At 47.3% G+C, this 20,433-nt stretch overlaps 2 protein-coding genes and 1 long non-coding RNA gene across 3 annotated transcripts; 2 read left to right on the top strand and 1 right to left on the bottom strand.

Annotated features, from left to right (window-relative positions):
- The first annotated feature begins 1,985 nt into the window (after positions 1–1,985).
- Positions 1,986–4,795, top strand: LOC123168611 (uncharacterized). The gene is made up of 4 exons (XR_006484429.1): positions 1,986–2,292; positions 2,737–2,822; positions 2,917–3,115; positions 3,238–4,795. It is a non-coding gene; the product is annotated as an uncharacterized lncRNA (long non-coding RNA).
- A 181-nt stretch (positions 4,796–4,976) lies between these two features.
- On the bottom strand, positions 4,977–6,790 carry LOC123168610 (transmembrane protein 230). The gene is made up of 2 exons (XM_044586494.1): positions 6,245–6,790; positions 4,977–5,359 (listed from the first exon to the last, which is right to left on the bottom strand). The coding sequence occupies exons 1-2, from the start codon at positions 6,435–6,437 to the stop codon at positions 5,238–5,240; spliced, it is 315 nt and encodes a 104-aa protein (XP_044442429.1). The 5' UTR covers positions 6,438–6,790; the 3' UTR covers positions 4,977–5,237.
- A 10,427-nt stretch (positions 6,791–17,217) lies between these two features.
- Positions 17,218–18,505, top strand: LOC123168671 (glutathione S-transferase 1). Its single transcript, XM_044586538.1, has 3 exons — positions 17,218–17,407; positions 17,510–17,558; positions 17,830–18,505. The coding sequence occupies exons 1-3, from the start codon at positions 17,255–17,257 to the stop codon at positions 18,288–18,290; spliced, it is 663 nt and encodes a 220-aa protein (XP_044442473.1). The 5' UTR covers positions 17,218–17,254; the 3' UTR covers positions 18,291–18,505.
- The last annotated feature ends 1,928 nt before the right edge of the window (positions 18,506–20,433 follow it).

The raw sequence follows: 20,433 nt of genomic DNA, 5'->3' as shown, positions 1-20,433 counted from the left end.
AGTTCTCGAACCCGTAGGGTCCGCACGCTTAACGTTCGATGACGATTTGTATTATGAGTTATGTGTTTTGGTGACCGAAGTTTGTTCGGAGTCCCGGATGAGATCACGTACATGGCGAGGAGTCTCCAAATAGTGAGAGGTAAAGATTGATATATTGGAAGGTGGTATTCAGACATCGGAATGGTTTCGAGTGGTTCGGGTATTTTACCGAAGTACCGAGGGGTTACGGGAACCCCCCGGGGGAAGTCATGGGCCTCATGGGCCACGAGAGAAAGAGGGGACAGCCCACAAGGGGTGGCCGCCCCCCTCCCCCATGGGAGTCCGAATAGGACTAGGGGAGGGGGCGGCGCCCCCCTTTCCCTCTTTCCCTCTCCCTCTCCCACTCCTTCCTTTTACCCTCCGATGAAGAAAGGAAAAGGGGGGGGGCGAATCCTAGTAGGAATGGAGTCCTAGTAGGACTCCCCCCCCCATGGCGCACCCCTCTTGGCCGGCCGCCTCCTCCTCCCTTCCTTTATATACGGGGGTAGGGGGCACCCAAAGCACAACAGTTGTTCTCTTAACCGTTTGCGGTGCCCCCTCCACAGTTCGCTCGACCCATTTTGACGGCGCCGACAAAAAAATAGTGCATGCATATTTAAAATAAAAACAACTTAATTAATCATTAAAGTCGGCCAGGAAGGCCGGCGAGAGTCCACGCGTCCACATTAGCATTAAATAAAACTAGAAGCAAACTAAACTACGAGGCGGCGCGCTGCCCTAGGCGTCATAGTCGTCGTCGCCCTCGGGGTCGGTGAGGTCGATGAGCGTCGGCGCAGGGCCGGCCCAGGGGAACGCCGTGTTCCAGGCGGCGGCGATGTCGGCCGCGGGCAGCTGTGCCGGCACGGGAGGAGGGAGGAACTCCGAGGGGAAAGGGATGGCGGGGGCCTTGCCCTTGGCCTTGCTGCTGCTGGCGCCGGAGAAGAGCCCCATCTCGCTGTGGTGGTGGTGGTGGCTAGGGTTTGCTGGCGACGGGGGAGTAGAGCTTGCTAGATGTGGACGGCGATTTGGATGAGGACAACCCCGCCGCACGGTCGGCTTAAAAAAGGACGACCGCCGTCGCGGACGCGTGGGTCCAAGGTCATAAATTAAGTTAACCAGGTTGGCCGCGGACGGTTGGACGACCGCCAGGTGGGGCCGCGGCGGTCACCGAGGAGACGCGCGTGGCGTCCGTTCCGCGTCCGCGCGGACGCATTTGGGGTGCAAATGCGTCGGCGCGGACGCACAGCGGACGAGATTTGGATTTGGATCGGCGCGTTGGGCCATCACTTTTGCCCGCGCCGACCCAAACGGACGTAGGCGGATGAAATGAGTCCCCCCATTAGAGTTGCTCTAAATAAAGATTTGGGTCAAGCTTGTGACCAACTGCACAAAGGGCTTAAATCCTTGGCGTTGACTAGCTAGTTGGATGGACTTACTAGGTGGCATTTCCCTTTTCCTTGAAAAAACCCGAAGGTACGTACCACTTGTTTTGGTAGGGCCGATTGAATCAAAAAATTATAGCGAACCAACCTATGGTCGGATGGTTAGGAGGACAATTGTGGCGCCAGCCCATCAGGGTTTAAGTCCAGGTGCTCCTGGATTTATTTGAGGATTTTTGGCGATACGTGTTCAGTGCGGGGAAACGTTCCCATAGACTACGAGGCGCCTGCGGTGAGACGATATATCGGCTCAGTCTTTCGGAGGTGCTCATAAGAGTAGGGTCTGCGCGCGAGTGTTTATAGGGATGAGTGTATGCCTACGTGTATTCTTAAAAAAATAAATCCAAAAAATATAAAACAAATTTATTTAGGAAACGGAAAAATGTGGAGGGAAGAGAGGCGAATTTATTGTGAGTTGGCGCCCTTGGCTTGAATGGCGTTCAATCAAATCGAAATTAAAAGGAAAATTAGGGAGCCAACAAACCAACCGGAAAAAAGGCCCATCGCGTCAACTCCTCCTTCCCCGCATCGCACTCAGCCCAAATCAAAGCCTTTCTTCCCTTGTCACCACCCACAGGCACAGCCAGCCGCCATCGCCACCGCACCCATCCTCCTCTTCTCTGCCCATCCCCGGCCGCGCCGCTCCTTCTCAACCCAGCGACGACGGCGGCCGATCTACCTCGATCTCCACCTCCACGCATCCATGGAGGAGGCATCGAACCCTAGCCCTGTTGGGTCACCGGCGTGGCGCTGGATCCTCGCCCCGAGATTCCTCCGTTGTGCGGCCGGACGGAGCAGCAGCGACCACGGCGAGGACCATCGTCCTCCCTCTTCAGTACGTCTCTCTCTCTCTCTCTCTCTCTCTCTCTCTCTCTCTCTCTCTCTGTGTGTGTGTGTGTGTGTGTGTGTGTGTGTGTGTGTGTGCAAGGCTGGGTCATCCGTTTTGCTCGTGTACAAATCCTGTACATGATATGCTTAAAAAACATTTCAGACCTTGACAGTACGCTGTACCCGGTGAAGAACATCCCGTCAGGGTACTGACTGATCGATTGATAAGTAGGATTTGTATGGATTCAGATCAACAACAACAGCGGCAGCAGAGTTTTCATTTTCAGTTTCAGGCAAGGTAGGCAGGCAGGTGCCTGATCGATGGAGGCGTACAGTAAACAGTGAAACGCATAAATGGAAAAGTATTTACATCTCCCACGTTTATGCACAAAGAGATGGCCTGCTGTTTGTGTATGCTGGATTTTGACTAATTCACTGTCCGGTGGTCCAGATTATATATGGCCAGAAGCTCGGCGTCAACGATAGCTCACCGTCATCCTCTGCAAGCACTCAAGCAGCACCATGGCCTGGCTGCAGGTGCATATGATTTAATTAGGCAGTAAAGTCCCTTTCTTTTTTGTTTGTTTGTCTCTAGTCTGACCATGTATGCCACTTGTCATTATTGACGCAGGCCGTCAGGTCGGTTAGCAATTCGACTACAATGGTTTCCATGGGTACTGCCTGCCGGATGCTCGCCCTGAGACCCCTCCTCGTCTCCTCTGTTGTGCGACCGAAAGGAGCCGCATCTGGCGTGGGACATTGTTTGGCGTCGCAGTATGCCCTGTCCGAGGCATGTCGTTGGGAACCGGCCTGGGCCATGAGGGCAGCAAGTAAGGCGAGGACCAGTGCCCTCCCACCTTGCTACCTCCCTCACCCTCTCAGGCTGATTTCAATCTCACGCCATCTTGCTCGAGTACAAATCAAGTACATGATATGCTCATTTCTTTTTCAGACCTTGATGGTGCGCTATACCCGGTGAAGTACATCCAGTCAGGTCAGGGTCCTGACTGCTTGAGTGAGAAGTAAGATTTGGGTGGATTCAGAGCCAGAACAGCAGCCGCAAGAGAGTTTTCAGACAAGGTAGGTAGGTGCCTGACAGGAGCATCTATCTGCAGCTTTGCGTCCTCCTCTAAAAGCACTGAAGCACAACCATGGCCGGGCTGCGGGTGCGTATATGCAACAAAGGCCGCTTCTTTTGTTTGCTTATAGTTTTGACCTTGTATGTCTCTTGCGATCCTTGATGCAGGCTGTCGGGTAGCAATTCATGGGTACTGCCTCCTGCTGCCCTCTCTTGCGATCCTTGATTTCCATGGGTACTGCCTCCTGCGATCCTTGATTTCTATGGGTACTGCCTCCTGCGGGTTGTATGTCTCTTGCGATCCTTGATTTCCATGGGTACTGCCTCCTGCTGCCCTCTCTCCAAACCAGCTACCTTTTTCTTAATATAAGATTCTCATACAGCGGCAACCTACGTGACGTGTAAAGAAAGTGCATGACACCATTGACCGTGACCATGAAATTCCGATAATAGTAGTTAGACAGTTTGGTTGCTGGAGACCTCATCTGCCTCCACTTGGCGTCATCTCCCAGAGTGAGAACCTTCCAAGACTTGTAATTGAAGTGGACAACCTTGTACACGCCAGACGGGGCGGCACAACCGATGTTGAAGAGGAAGAACTCTTGGTTCTCCAACTCAACGGTCGCCATTATTAGAACACTCCCGGGAGCCGGATTGATCACATTGACGTCAAAAACTTCGCGACGACCACGAAAATCGCGGGTGACGCAGACCGGGCCGTCAAGGCCATGGCAAACCGTCCAAAGGGCACCAACACTCTTGATCACTCTCACGACATTGCCTTCCTCGTCAAACAGCCGCAAGTCGCGGCCCTCGTTGCTGGCCTCCTTGCCCGAGGAGCTGGTGGCAAGGAGGAGGTGCGGCTCGACCCGGGACTTGTGCGCGGCGAGGAACGCTGGGCTGGAGACGACGGCATGCCACCCCCTGGACAACGACGGCATGCAACGCTGGGCTGGAGACGACGGCATGCCACCCCCTGGACAACGACGGCATGCAACGCTGGGCTGGAGACGACGGCATGCCACCCCCTGGACAACGACGGCATGCAACGCTGGGCTGGAGACGACGGCATGCCACCCCCTGGACAACGACGGCATGCAACGCTGGGCTGGAGACGACGGCATGCCACCCCCTGGACAAGCACCGGAATCTGCAGACGGACTTCACCGGCGTCCATGAGAGTATTTCGGAGATCAGGTCGTCTGGTAAACACGTCAGCATCGTCGGCGGCAGAGACATCCGTAGGTTTTGTTATCGGTAAATAAAAACACTCAGATCGTGGAGCCATCTGCACGATATTTATGCCTGGAAGAGGGGGCCGCAATGGGCCCAGAAATCGAGAAGGGCTCGGAGTCGCGTTGTATACCAGCTTTTTTTTTTTCTCTTTGGTTGTATTACCAACTCTAGAAACACATTGGGTTACGATATTTTACTGATCGGTAAACAACCCAGCCCAGTACACACTCGAGTGCAAGCAACATGGATAAACTTTATGAAACGGTCCTCCTGCTAGATAGATATCCCACTAAAACAAGACAAGCTTATCTGAAAAAATAAGGCCGGAGTGTTTCGTGACACACGTGTGACACTTATTATTTGGGTTTAATAGTCCGAAGAACCAATAGACAGAGCAGCATCACAACAAACTGTCTTGGTGATATCGACAAGAGAAGCCCTTTCATCAATATATATAATCACACAATTAACAGGCTATCAGGTGAAACTACCATATCGTCGTGGTCTCTCATTATTTTAGTTGTTTGTTATATGTACAACTACTACTACAATCTATAAGGGTTTAAAGAAAAAAAAAACATGTTCACATTTTTATAGGAAGGGATGAGACGGTCCAACCAGGTTCAGCCACTGCTGCTTCAGATGGGAGGGATGTTGGCAAAAGAGAAGCCCTGGTACCCTTTGTAAGCATAATACGCTACTCTTGTGTAGTAGAATCCAGGGATGAACATCACTACGCCCAGCACTGTGAAGAAAATCCCTGTATCCAGAAAAACAGAGACGTACATCATCAACAGCTAGAGATATTGGAGATATTGAGAGATCGGTACTCTGGAACAAGCTAACAACTAAACACTCATGCACCCTGAAAGTATCTTCAAACTGCAACAACCGTCCGTAAGTACGTATGCTATTAGCCCTTCCTTGCAAAGTGAAGTTGTATGCATCAGGCTCTTGCCAACATTGTGCAAAAGGACTTGACATATCTACGGATTGAAACAAACAAAAATGCCTCTTCAGAACTTCCTAACGCTTTGCTACATGTGGGCTTTGGCACACTGCTGGGATTGAGTGCCAATAAGCATGGCATAAGTTTGTAATATCAATTCCGTTCGTACATGATTCCGCATTTATAATCGGTAGAGATGGTCTTCGATTTCAATTATGAAACAGATATCCTTGACTGCTACACATAGTGGAGCCAACAAAAGAGAAAGATATTTGATGGTTTCTCAGCCCATACTTGTCATGAGTTCTGGTTGATTTTCTTCTCAGTTCACTCTGACGTCCAAAACAGCTCAGGGGGTTAACAAATTACTGCAACACACAGCAATCTTCGTAGATTTTAGTTCATTTGGCCAGTTTCTCAAAATTCATTAGCACAAACATGTCTGAATCTCTCTTTTCTACTATCTGCAATTCTGCATAACAAGATACCTTATCTACAGAATTAGTTCAGCCAGATCCAGGATGTTCGATTTTTATTCAGGCAATCATTACAAATGAATACTCTCTGAAATGCAAGTATAAATAACAGGGTGCAGGGCTAGGAGCCCCTCCCTCCATGAGTTCCCCAGTTCATCACCAAACAAAGCAACTGCAAATCCTAATCGGAGGTAGACAGAGAGACGGATGTTGGCCTCACCGTGGGAGCGGTCGCCGCCGACGCGGTGGCCGGCCATGACGAGGCCGGCGACGACGCCGAGCGCGCCGAACGCGAGCAGCGCGGCGGCGAAGGCGATCTCCTTGACCGGCGCGCCGCGCGGCCGGCCCCCCGCCGCGCCGCCCACCAGGTCGTCCTCGTCGGTGATGGAGAAGGCGTGGTCCACGTACGCCATCCCGCTGCAGGCCGGTCGAGCGCCGCCGCCGCCGCCGCCGCCACCACCACAGTCCACAGACGGAGGGGGTTGCGCTGCCTCACCTGTGCCGCCTCAAGATCTGGACGTGCGGGGGCGGGATTGGGGGAGACCTGGAGAGGTGGTGGCGTCGGGTGAGAGGGAAGGAGGAGGAAGCTTGCGGCGCGGGCAAAGGCGGCGGGGAAGGGGAAGCGGTGGCGCGGTCGCCTCTGCCGGCCGTTGCGGGGTCGCGGTCGCGCCTGTGGATTTGGACGCCTTCTTTTTCCGTTTCGCTTTCTCCCTATGGTTTGTCTACTCGATTACTAGTTCATTCAGATGAATGGGCAAAACGTTATCAGAGGATGGGTTTAGAAAATGCTAAATAGCTTCTTTTTTATTTTCCCACCGGAAAAGCTTGCACACATAAAAAAAGTTCAGAAATGATAAATGCCAAAAGTTCGGGATCTGCCCATGGCAAATCGAGCGTTTTTATGGCAATTTTAGTTGAGATGACGATGACAAATTTAATTGACAAGCACGGCGATTTTCTGGCAAAAAGTAAGCTGAGGGCGAAATTGCCATGCTTCCAAACTAGATTTACCATCCCTCGCGTATATAAATTGCCAAAAGAAAAACATTTGATTTTCCATGGACAAATCCCCAATGTTCGGGAGTTATCGGAGTCCAAAATTTTGTGAAATAAAAATGTTTAGCGTCCGCTCGTCATTGATGACATTCTCTACGGATGGATACTTATGGTTCGCTCATCAATAGTGTTACCATGGACGGAAGACTAATATATGCCCATAAGTGAAAACTCATACAGTCGACATGAAAGATGTCATCATAGATGGATCTGTGATACCTGTCAGTGGTGACATGTATCCCAAGCCAGCAAATGTTGCTTGCTAGCTCAATTCCTGAGAAACTACACTAGCACAGCAACCCTCACGGTCTGAGAAAGTACATTTCATACAATAGAACATTTCATATGCATTACAAATACATTTCATATACATATTCATCAATGGTAGAAATGTAGATGCATATTTACCTTGTTGCCACTTAGCACTTGCAACCTTCACTAGTTAGTATTCTCAAGAAGACATAGCATGTGAACTTTACAGACTTTCACTTGAAGTAAAATCATAGTCATGTAGTGACTATATAAAGACAAGTTATATCCACCAAAAGTAACTTAGCATCTTCATAATGTAAATGTATAAATTGTATAAATATGAACTACGTAGTCATCACGGTATTAAGTGTTGGTGAACATAGCATGCAATTTCAAAAAAATTCCTACGATCACGCAAGATCTATCTAGGAGATGCATAGCAATGAGAGGGAAGAGTGTGTCCACGTACCCTCGTAGACCGAAAGCGGAAGCGTTAGGTTAACGCGGTTGATGTAGTCGAACGTCTTCACGATCCAATCGATCCAAGTACCGAAAGTACGGCACCTACGAGTTCAGCGCACGTTCAGCTCGATGACGTCCTTCGAACTCTTGATCCAACAGAGGTTCGAGAGAGTTCCGTCAGCACAACGGCATGGTGATGGTGATGTGATCCGCGCAGGGCTTCGCCTAAGCACTACGACGCTATGACCGGAGGAGTAAACTGTGGAGGGGGCACCGCACACGGCTAAGAGAACAATTGATGTGTCTTTGGGGTGCCCCCCGCCCCTGTATATAAAGGAGGGGAGGAGGAGGTGGCCGGCCCTTGGGGTGGCGCGCCATGGCGGGGGAGTCCTACTAGGACTCCACTCCTAGTAGGATTCACCCCCCTTCCTTCCAACGGAGAGGGGAAAGGGGAAAGAGGGGGAGAGGGAGAAGGAAATGGGGGACGCGCCCCCACCCCTTGTCCAATTCGGATTGGGTAGGGGGGGCGCCACCTCCTGTGGCCTGCGTCCCTCTCTCCACTATGGCCCATGAGGCCCATTAACTTTCCCGGGGGGTTCCGGTAACCTCCCGGTACTCCGAAAAATCCCCGAACTTCTTTGGAACCATTCTGGTGTCCGTATATAACCTTTCAATATATCAATCTTTACCTCTCGACCATTTCGAGACTCCACGTCATGTCGTGATCTCATTCGGGACTCCGAACAAACTTCGGTCACCAAAACACACAACTCATAATACAAATCGTCATCGAACGTTAAGCGTACGGACCCTACGGGTTCGAGAACTATGTAGACATGACCGAGACACATCTCCGGTCAATAACCAATAGCGGAACCTGGATGCTCATATTGGTTCCTACATATTCTACGAAGATCTTTATCGGTCAAACCGCATAACAACATACGTCATTCCCTTTGTCATCGGTATGTTACTTGCCCGAGATTCGATCGTCGGTATCATCATACCTAGTTCAATCTCGTTACCAGCAAGTCTCTTTACTCGTTCCGTAATGCATCATCCCGCAACTAACTCATTAGTCACATTGCTTACAAGTCTTATAGTGATGTGCATTACCGAGAGGGCCCAGAGATACCTTTCCGATACACGGAGTGACAAATCCTAATCTTGATCTATGCCAACCCAACAAACACCTTCGGAGACACCTGTAGAGCATCTTTACAGTCACCCAGTTACGTTGTGACGTTTGATAGCACACAAGATGTTCCTCCGGTATTCAGGAGTTGCATAATCTCATAGTCAAAGGAACATGTATAAGTCATGAAGAAAGCAATAGCAATAAAACTAAACGATCATAATGCTAAGCTAACGGATGGGTCTTGTCCATCACATCATTCTCTAATGATGTGATCCCGTTCATCAAATGACAACACATGTTTATTGTCAGGAAACTTAACCATCTTTGATTAACGAGCTAGTCAAGTAGAGGCATACTAGGGACACTCTGTTTTGTCTATGTATTCACACATGTACTAAGTTTCCGGTTAATACAATTCTAGCATGAATAATAAACATTTATCATGATATAAGGAAATATAAATAACAACTTTATTATTGCCTCTAGGGCATATTTCCTTCATTAAGTTTCTTCAATGCAATGTCTTAGGACATCATGTGGATTGGTCCCTTGGCACTGACCGGACCCTTGCCGACTATGCTTAGGGCGGCGGGGGTAGATGGATGTTATTGTAGAAGGATCGATGGGACTTATCACTTTGTGTTGGGCTCATAACCATTGTTGAAATTAATCCAAATGTGTCATAATTACCAAGTACTCCCTCCGTTCCAGAATATAAGGTGTATTGATTTTCGTGCAAGTCAACCATTTGAATGTTTGACCAAGATTATAGAATAAAATTACAACATCTGTAATACCTAAGAGACAAAATATGAAATTACTTATCATGATGATAAAATGATAAAGATTTCTTATTGTGGATATTGATACATTTTTCTAAACTCAGTCAAACGCGCACTCGTTTGACTTTTCAAAAAACAAATACACCTTATATAAAGGAGAGGAGGGATATGATTTAACGCTTTAATTTTGCAACACCTTTGGAGACTATTTTTGTTATGTCTAAAGGGCTTGCGCTTCCCGCACAAAAGAAAGAAAAGGATACGTTTGTGACCAACATGTGGTATATGTTTGTGAATGGGTATCATGAATAAGGCAACCATTACAAGAACTAAAAATTGTGAGCTCTTCCATGGTTAGCTGGTCTCTCTAACATATCAATGTTAAGACGGATTTTAGTAAACTCAAAGTTTTCTAAATAAGAACATTGTGTTATTCTATGACTAGCTCAGTGTAACGCCCCGGATCCGATGCGCCAGGTGTCTGCGAGTTATTCGCCGTCCTTGCCTTGTCATCTGCTTGCGTGTTGCTTTTTGCCATGTCATCATATGCATTGCATCATCATGTTTTTCAAAACTTGCATCCGAGCATTTTCCCCGTTGTTTGTTTTGGAATCCGGCACTCCCACCTCCTCCGGCGCACCCCTCTTGTTTCTTTTCGTGAGCGGGCGTTGAACGTTCTCGGAATGGACCGAGGCTTTCCAAGTGGCCTTGGTATACCACCGGTAGACCACTTGTCAAGTTTCGTGCCATTTGGAGGTCGTTTGATGCTCCAACGGTTAACCGGGTAACCGCAAAGTCCGTTCGTGTGTTGCAGCAAAACCCCCCTTAAAACAGCCCCAAAACCCCTCTAAGTCTCCGCCATGCTCTCGGTCGTTCGATCACGATCACGTGGGCGAAAATCGCACCCTGTTTGGACTCTCCTAGCTCCCTCTACCTATATAAACACCTCCCCCGTCCAAAATCGCAGTCCAAACCCTAAATTTCCTCCCTCACCACACCGGACATGTCCGACCCGCCGCCGGACGCCTGCGCCGCCGCGCCCGGCGAATGCGCTCGCGCCACGTCACCCCGCGCCTCCTCTCTCTCCTCCCCGCCGCCGCGGCCCACGGAGCCCATCTGGGCCCGCGCGAGCCCGCCGCGCCGCCGCCTGGCCCGAGCGCCTCGCCTCCCTCCTCCCGCAGTCCCGCACCGGCCTGCCCCGCCGCCTCGCCGCGCAGCCGCCCGGTCGCCGGCGCCCCTCGTCGCCGTTCCAGCGGGCCCGCGCCCACCGAAGCCCGCCGGCCGTCGCCGCGGCTGCCCCGCCGCTCGTCGCCCTCTCCTCCACCTCCTCCCGTCGCCACGCCGGTCACCGGGAGCAGCAGCTCCGGCGAGAGCCACGGCGAGCCCCGAGCCCGTGCGCCCGATCCCGATGCAGTCAACGCCGAGCGGTTGACCTCTCCCCCTCTGTTTTTTCCTCTGTCCCGACTAATTCCATATTATGTTGCATACTTCATCATGGCATAACTCTCTTCATATAGCTCCGTTTCGTGCGTGTGATATATCAAAATGTTCTTCTCGTGATGCTCTTCATTTTGTTCCATTGAACCATGTTCATTTGAGTCCATTTTGATGCCCAAATCTCTGGTGCAAGAGTGCTAGTTGCTGTTAACTGCTGTTACTTATCAGAACTTGGTGATTTGTTATTTTTGTTGCATTTAATCTGTGCATCTTATGAGCATGAGCTCTACATATGTTTTGATTTATGCCATGCCATCTTTACAGAGGTGTATGCCATGTATTTTTGTGATCTCTGTGGTGACTAGCACAAGCATGCAAACTAGGCTTCGTAATGTTTCTGATTTCAGAGTGATTTTACTAAGTCTGTGACTGCTGTTATTTTGTTTCTATGTATCCATGTGGCTACAGAGGGATCCATATTTATTTTGGAGATGTTCAGTAAGGATGCTTTGTAGATATTGTTGTAATTGATCCATCCATGCCCTTGTTTGCAATTATGGAGTGCCATAGCATGACTCAATCTTGCTCTACTTTTGCTATAAAATGTTCCTGGCAGAATGTTTACGTGTTATTCAATTTTGCGAAGGTTGTTGTAGTTTATTCATACATGCTATGTAATTGCTCTTACCATGGATAGCTTCATAAACATGCCATCTTGCTGTAGGTATGCTTTTTTTGTCATGTATTGATTTGTGATGAGTGCATCAAGCTCACAAATATGCCTTCATATTATTGTTTCTGCCATGCTCTGTTTTCTGCTAAGTCTGAAACCTGTTAACGAAACTTGCTATATTTACATGGTTGCCATCATATCTTCGGGTCCTTTTTGGCTTATGGTCAGTAAGGGACTTTTGTCATATGCATTTAGTAGAATACTGCCATGCCTTGTTTTGCCATGTTAAGTTCCTGTAGCATGTTCATTTCGTGCTCTGAACATTGCTACCTGATGCTGTTTCTGCCATGTCCAGTAATTTCACCAAGTCTGTGAACTGTTATTATTTGCAATCTTGCTATGTCCTTTTGAGCATGTTTTAGTGATTTCTGGGGATAGCTCAGTGTTCATGTTTTGTCATGCTTTACTTGTACATCATGTCCATGCCTTTTGTTTTCATGTTGAGTTGCTGTAGCATATTGTTTTGATGCTTGCATTATGCCTAGTTGCTGTTTTGGACAGATTGTTGCTATGTCTTGTTTGGAGTGTATGTGTTGCACCGTTGCTCCGTTTCGAGCATGCTCTATATGAAACTTGCTTAGATTTGCATGTAGTTTCATATTATCATGTTGCATCCTTGTTTTGAGGTATTTGCTTGATGTTTGTATGCATTTTGCATCAATGCCATGTTTAACTTGTTTTGCTCATATCTTCTAGGCCGTAGCTCCGAATCTAATGAACTTTATATGTAACTTGACTAGGATTTCGTGTAGATCATCATGGTGCTCTTTAACTTGTTATTTAACAACTTCAACTTAATGCTTGTTCAGTTCTGGACCAATTTCAAAATTTGCATATGAGGACTTACCGGAATTGTTATATGTTGTTTCCGGCCTCATTTAAACTTGCCTTGATGTGTTGTTCTTGTATGCATCATCTCTCGTCATGAGTAGCTTCATATAGCCTTGTCATGCATCATACTTGGTTGAGCATCATGCCTTGTTCATGTATGGTGTGTTTACCTTGTTGTGTGCTTCTTCTCGATAGTTCCCGTGTCGTTGCGATCGTGAGGATTCGTTCGTCTTCGTGGCTTCATCTTCTTCATGGATTCGTTCTTCTTCCTAGCGGGATTTCAGGCAAGATGACCGTCACCTTGGATCTCATTACTATCATTGCTATGCTAGTTACTTCGTTCCATCGCTATGCTGCGCTACCTATTCACTTGCTCTTCAAGCCTCCCAAATTGCCATGAACCTCTAACCTTTGTCACCCTTCCTAGCAAACCGTTGTTTGGCTATGTTACCGCTTTGCTCAGCCCCTCTTATAGCGTTGCTAGTTGCAGGTGAAGATGAGATTGCTCCATGTTGGATTACGTTTATGTTGGGATATCACAATATCTCTTATATTATTAATGCATCTATATACTTGGTAAAGGGTGGAAGGCTCGGCCTTATGCCTGGTGTTTTGTTCCACTCTTGCCGCCCTAGTTTCCGTCATACCGGTGTTATGTTCCTTGATTTTGCGTCCCTCACGCGGTTGGGTGATTTATGGGACCCCCTTGACAGTTCGCTTTGAATAAAACTCTTCCAGCAAGGCCCAACCTTGGTTTTACATTTGCCTCACCTAGCCTTTTCCCTTGGGAGTTGCGCTCTCGAGGGTCATCTTTATTTACCCCCCCGGGCCAGTGCTCCTCTGAGTGTTGGTCCAAACTAGAGCCCTTTGCAGCGCCACCTCGGGAAAACTTGAGGTCTGGTTTTAGTTGTACGGACTGCTCATCCGGTGTGCCCCGAGAACGAGATATGTGCAGCTCCTATCGGGATTTGTCGGCACATTCGGGCGGCTTTGCTGGTCTTGTTTTACCATTGTCGAAATGTCTTGTAAACCGGGATTCCGAGACTGATCGGGTCTTCCTGGGAGAAGGTTTATCCTTCGTTGACCGTGAGAGCTTATAATGGGCTAAGTTGGGACACCCCTGCAGGGTATTATCTTTCGAAAGCCGTGCCCGCGGTTATGTGGCAGATGGGAATTTGTTAATATCCGGTTGTAGAGAACTTGACACTTGACTTAACTAAAACGCATCAACCGCGTGTGTAGCCGTGATGGTCTCTTCTCGGCGGAGTTCGGGAAGTGAACACGGTTTCTGGGTTATGTTTGACGTAAGTAGGAGTTCAGGATCACTTCTTGATCATTGTTAGTTTCACGACCGTTCCTTTGCTTCTCTTCTCGCTCTCATTTGCGTAAGTTAGCCACCATACATTGCTTAGACGCTGCTGCAACCTCACCACCTTATCCATTCCTTTCCCATTAAGCTTTGCTAGTCTTGATACCCATGGTAATGGAATTGCTGGGTCCTCGTGGCTCACAGTTTACTACAACACCAGTTGCAGGTACAGGTTTTGCGATGATCATGACGCGAGAGCGATGTTTACCTGTTTTTGGAGTTCTCTTCTGCTTCTTCTTCGATCAGGGGATAGGTTCCAGGTCGGCAGCCTGGGCTAGCAGGGTGGATGTCGTTTGAGCTTCGGTTTGTGTTTCATCCGTAGCCGGATGTTGATCTTATGTATGATGTATTGTTGTATTCTTGCGGCATTTGTATGCCTTGTATGTATCCCCATATATTATATAATGTTGATGTAATGATATCCACCTTGCAAAAGCGTTTCAATATGCGGTTCTATCCTTGTTGGGACCTTCGAGTCTCTTTAGGATAGTATCGCATATTGGGCGTGACACTCAGTCCATATGTGAGGGCTTTCATGTAAAGGCAAGAGGAGTTATGGAATGTTATGCCTAGGGGTGAAATCGGAGCGGATTAAGTACAATAGTGCTGATATATTTCATATATTTTTGAGATTCAAAAGAAGGGTGGATAACACGTGGATGTAGATTCGAATATCGGATTTCGTCAAACTTGGACGTTGTGCGGTAAAGAATCGGACTTGGATAAAAAGACGAGAATATACAACATGCTTTGAACTAAACTATACATAAAAAATGAGCAAGTATTAATTCTTATACATGTTAAGACTCATAAAACACTAGACGGTAGTAGAATAATCCAAAGAAACCACTAGCAAGCATGTCTCCCATCCCATAAGCCAAGATAACCTTCATATATTGTTAGTTAATACCTAAACTTTTAACAAAAAAAGATATACATATTTAAATGTCGGGTTGTCAGTCTAGAAAAAACATTTATTTTATATTGTTGTATACGTATTAGCAATACCATATGTATAGTGTATCCTTTCAACCGGACTAGAAGTCAGATAGGATTGTGTTCATGAGTGATTTTTTTTTTGTGATATCCAATGCCCCTGAATTTAAAATTGATTTCGGCCAAAAATTGTCCTACCACTTTCACCTTTAGTTACGACTATTGGGTACAACCGTTTTCAGATTGATGTGTATTTGTTGTTGAAAAGAACCATGATAAAATTGGACGTATAAGTACTATCAACTAATGGTTTAGTAGCTTTGAGGTTATCACTTTTCATTTCTTGATGAACAAGGTGCTTTCTGTATCAAAGTTTGTGGCCTTTACTGATGGTTATTGTAACTGCCGTGGCATACAAGTAAGTTGTATTTATCAACCTGTTTTATTGAACGGTCCGTGGATACGTCAGATTCATTGCCAGCCTAACAGGTCAAGAACTAGGTTGCAATCAGTTATCTTGTTTAGGTTTGTCAACTGCTCTCCCAATTAGATCACACCAGGTAGCCTCCATCGTATTAGTTGGACTTGGTTGACAAGTAAGTGTGATGGAGACCTCTCATGGATATTGTATTAATTCCTTGGCTGCCAAGTGACTCTGTTCTGTTGCCAGTTAGTTCTCTTGTTTAATCAAGTTGCCAGCTGCTCTCGGTCTCTTTGGTGAGCAACTTGCCTTTTTCTGAAACCGAAGCGAAAGATTTGCCTCGGAAATTTAAGATTGCTCCCTTCGTACCCAATTTTTTTGCACTCGCGGCGATCCAAGGATGAGCATCTCCTTTCATAGTATTGAGTAAGATTGGTGGCGACGTGATTTTGTGGCGAAACACCCGTGCATTCCCCTCTCATTCCATATGGTCCAACTATTGTGAGCGACGCCATGGCCTTTCGATTGGCAGTGTGGATGTCGGAGCGGATTGTCCACCAATCCTTGACGGAACTCTCAAGGTGGTGTCTATGCTCTCAAGGTGTAGCCATTCGTTCACTAAGTTCAAAGACAGATGGTGAAGCGACACTTGAAGAAGAGGTGTACTTTGGATTCCTGTTCCTGCTTGCATAGAAATCAAAGGCTCTCACTTAGCCAATTTATCGGCAGTCCAAATTCTATCTTGTGTGGCCAACTGAGAAAAGAACTTGACTTTCAGGGCACCCAAGCCTTCCAAACTGCGTGCTCCATGAGAGAGTAGAAAGTACCAAAGAATTGTGCCGTATAAGAGGCCGTGGAGTATTGCCCATTGCTTGTGTGTGCTTCCACGCAATGTCATCTTCGGCATACTCATCTAGGCGGAAGTGGTGAATGGTTGTCTAAAGGACCAAAATTGATGGGTGTGCTCTAAACTGAAGTTGGCGGATATCTTGACCTTGGAGAGCCAAGCATTCTCGAAGAGAGCTTTCTTTGACATTTACTTTTGACTTAGATTTCCTCTGAAAACTATGTACTCAGGGTCGTCATGGAGCCTGGACTTTTGAAAAATTCAAAAACCAAATCTGAGGTTTCAAAAAATTCTGAAAAAAATTACACACGTGCATATAGATGTATACCACTTTTTGTAAATTTCATGATGAATACATTTTTGAGTGAGCTACACAAAGAGAACAAAATCATACATTTCTACCAGATGCACTATTTACTATTGCATCTGTACCAAAATGTAAGACCTTTTTGAGTTTTGCATAGGGGATAAAAAATATTTTACATTTTGTAACGAAAGGAATATAAAAGTCGACGATATTTTTTTTTATATAGCTCACACAAAAATGAGTTTCATCATCTACATTTACAGCATTGTGGTATACACGTGTACTTTTTAGAATTACTCCATCTGTAACTTTTTTATAAAACGTTTTCAGAGTCAAAAAAACGTCTTATAAAAAGTTACAGAGGGAGTATTTGATAAGAAACCTTATTTAGAAAGAAAAAATCGGGCTCCACGGGGCTCGGGAGCAAGAAATCCTCTCATATAAAACCCTCCTCGTGGAACATGACAAGCGTGGCAGACAAATATTTTGACCAAGGTTGCGGTTCTAAGCTTGCATCCTACGTAGATAAGATAAGATAATTAACATACTAGCAGTCAAACGGAAGGGGTGGAGGACGGGGGAATATATATGCGTGGCCATAATTTCAGGCAAAGATATTCTGTAGCGACTTGAAGAGCGAAGCCGGCCGGAAGAGCAACATGGAGCCGGTCGTGAAGGTGTACGGGCCAGCCATGTCTTGGAACATAGCCAGGGTCCTTGTGAGCCTGGAAGAGTCCGGCGTCAAGTACGAGCTCGTCGCCGTCGACTTCGCCGCGGCCGAGCACAAGAGCCCCGCCCACCTTGCTAGGAACGTATGTAGGCCTCTCTCGCTCTTCTAATTGCCTATGAGACGACTATATCCTGCTCTGTGTTCCTTTTCCTACGTTGGTATTGCTGATTAGCTCTTTTCACAGCCATTCGGTCAGGTCCCAGTTTTGAAGGACGGTGACTTTTGCCTCTGGGGTAAGAAACTTCAGAAACCATCTACGCCCTCCGTTTCCAATATTGAACTACCAAAATGTCACATGTTTAGGAGCGGGGGAAGTAAATATTTTTCCTCTTTGCTAATGTTTAGCGATTCCCTTGGCCAGGGCAGGCAGAGTAATTTAGCATGGATGCATAACTGGTATCCATTTACATAGTATTACTCAGATACGCCTTGGGAGAAAACTTTCTGTTGAAATTGAACATGTTTCAAGCCTAGCTCACATCACATATATTGTCTATGCAACAGAGTCACGCGCAATCACGAAATATATATGCCGAAAGTACAAACCTGAGCTCCTTGGGGTTGGCAATCTCGAGGGATCAGCAATGGTCGATGTGTGGCTGGAGGTGGAGGCCCACCACTACCGTCCTCTCATAGAGGCTGTTCTTATGGAGATCAGGATCCGGCCGATTTTCGGGCAAAGGGTTGATGAGAGGGCCGTTGAGGAGAACATTGACAAGCTGAAGAAGGTGTTGGATGTGTATGAGTCCAGATTGTCGAGCTCCAAGTACCTAGCTGGAGATTTCATCAGCCTCGCCGACCTCAACCACGTCTCCACCATGCTTTGCCTAGGGATCACTATATACACATCGGTGCTCGACATGTACCCGCATGTAAGGGCCTGGTGGGATGACCTGAAGGGCAGGCCAGCGGCGAGGAAGGTGTCGGATCTAATGCACATGTCCGTGAAGAATGATCTAAAATGATTATGTTGGCAACTCTTTCATTAATGTGTTTGTACTTTTTCGGTATTTGGTCAAGGTGTTTGTGTTGAACTAGTAAATATTCATGTTATTCGAGAAAATATGACACACAGTGGGAAATCAAGTCGAAATACGAAAAAAAAATGTAGCAGAGTTGCCACATTTCAAGTGATTCCTGTAGTCGGTCGTGGTGAAATAAAATTGAAGCCTTAATGCAACAGGTCTAACTAAAAAAAATGACTTGGTCCTATGAGAAATTAGACATCATATTTAATAGTTCACAATAGATAAACGTTAGTCACCTAAAAATCTGATTTGGGTCGGTCGATTTTCTAAATCGACAGAAGAAAGGAGGTGCCGGAGTGAAGGAAGAAACATCTGCAGTCCGGTGGGGGGCTCGCCGGAGAAGTTTCCCCATGATCTATATTAGGGTGGGGGTGGGGTCGGAAGAACGTCGGGTCAGTCGTCTTATAGGAAACAAATCCCCAAAATTCTAGGGTATAAATCCCGTAAATGATGCTTCAATTGTTTTTTTTTTCACGAATATGCAAAGCTTGCGTATCATTCATTGATTAAAAGGGAAGAGTGAATACAGGGTATGGAACAACACATGCATAGACGACATAGTGCCCGGAGCAGAGGGACACGGGGTGCTCAGCCCAAGGAAAGGAAAAGAACAACACGGCAAAACTCTCCTAGCCTTGAGAAACAACTAGAACACAATGAGGCCAACCAGTATCCAACTCCACTCTCAGGGACGCCGCGGCGAACAAGACACCACCTTCAAGAAGGGGAACGGCGTCAAGATGCCGCCGTCGTCCGGTCCAGGAGCCCGGACCAAGGGTTTCCTTGATGCTTCGATTGTAGGTGACAAAACTACAACGTACTCCCTAATCGTTTCTATAGCATAACACATACGCTTCGTCTTGATGTCCGTATTGGAGAGCTCCGTATTGAATTGGACTGGATTCCAATTCGATGAGGAAACTGAAATGGCACTAATACGAATTCGCCTGTTTGGTTGTTCACTGAATTGGCTCTTAAAATGCCTGTGAGGTTTCAATACCAAAAAATGTTTGGATGACAAACTCAGGAATTGTATAGTTTCATTAGCATAAAGATCATATTGTGTTCTTCATGCTAATGTACACGTACAAATTATTACGTACATTAGCAGTAAATAATGTTAGAACTAATCTTGTCATATGTGTATGCATGTCTATTTTCATTCTTCATGTACTCTAGTCTAGGGTGTTGTTTGTCCGGCGAAGCTTCAGCTATGCGCGAGAAGGAGGCGAGATGCCGGGCTGCCGTGCAATGCGGTGATTCTGGTAAGATGCCGACGGTGCCGTGCGATACGGCAATGCCGTGAGAAGCGGCAAGGCGCGACGGAGGGCAGGAGCCTTCGTGTGACCAAGGAGAAAAGCCTTTTGGTTTTCTTCTTGATGAAGTGTGCGTGCATGTGTGATTTTCTTCCTGATGTGTTCTTGTGTTCTTGAGAGCAACGGCGGAGCTACGTAGAAGTCTGAGGGGCCGTGCCCCCCCCCCCCCCCCCCCCCCACCCACCCACCAGCCCAGATGAGAATTATTTTTTACTAGGTAGTACTAATGACCCATCATGCCTCCACATGCACGCACAAGCCCACCTTACCATTATCACGCACGCACACTTCAGGCTCGATCGCTTCTCCTCTGTTCCCCAATCAGGCACCACGCTCGTGCACGTCTGCTCGCCTCCATAGACGAACCAGGCAACCAGCTGCCCTGCCGCCGCACTCCCTAACTCCCTCGACGCCGACGCTCTTCCTGATCCGTGTGGGCCGCCGGCAAACATCCTAGCGCACAAGAGGGAGGAACAAGGGCGCGCCTCATGCCTTCATCTTCGGCTCTTCGCCACTGGCCGGTCCGGTGGTGGTCGTCCATGTCGGCACACCGGCCGGCCACCACCCGTCATCACCGGCCGCCCCACCCCATACGAATTTGAAGGCTGAGCGCGGTGAGGCGTGAGCGGTATAATTAGACAAGTCGTGTATTTTGGTGTAGTTGGTTCTCATATGGAGTATATATTGCTTTTTGTTTGAGAACAACATGTATTTTGCGGCCAATATGGTAATATACGTATAAATTTGCGTGGAGGCCACAAAGT

Source organism: Triticum aestivum, chromosome 7D (genome assembly GCF_018294505.1).
Source record: "Triticum aestivum cultivar Chinese Spring chromosome 7D, IWGSC CS RefSeq v2.1, whole genome shotgun sequence".
Taxonomy (NCBI): domain Eukaryota; kingdom Viridiplantae; phylum Streptophyta; class Magnoliopsida; order Poales; family Poaceae; genus Triticum; species Triticum aestivum.
This window is presented reverse-complemented; position numbering and strand designations above follow the sequence as displayed.

Bases quoted from the DNA above. Each gene is read 5' to 3' on its own strand.
- LOC123168671 (XM_044586538.1), top strand. From the start codon at position 17,255: ATGGAGCCGGTCGTGAAGGTGTACGGGCCAGCCATGTCTTGGAACATA. The intron at 17,408-17,509 runs GTATGTAGGCCT...CTCTTTTCACAG, and splicing joins CCGCCCACCTTGCTAGGAAC to CCATTCGGTCAGGTCCCAGT. The intron at 17,559-17,829 runs GTAAGAAACTTC...TCTATGCAACAG, and splicing joins CGGTGACTTTTGCCTCTGGG to AGTCACGCGCAATCACGAAA.
- LOC123168610 (XM_044586494.1), bottom strand. From the start codon at position 6,437: ATGGCGTACGTGGACCACGCCTTCTCCATCACCGACGAGGACGACCTG. The intron at 5,360-6,244 runs GTGAGGCCAACA...TTCTGGATACAG, and splicing joins CGGCGGCGACCGCTCCCACG to GGATTTTCTTCACAGTGCTG.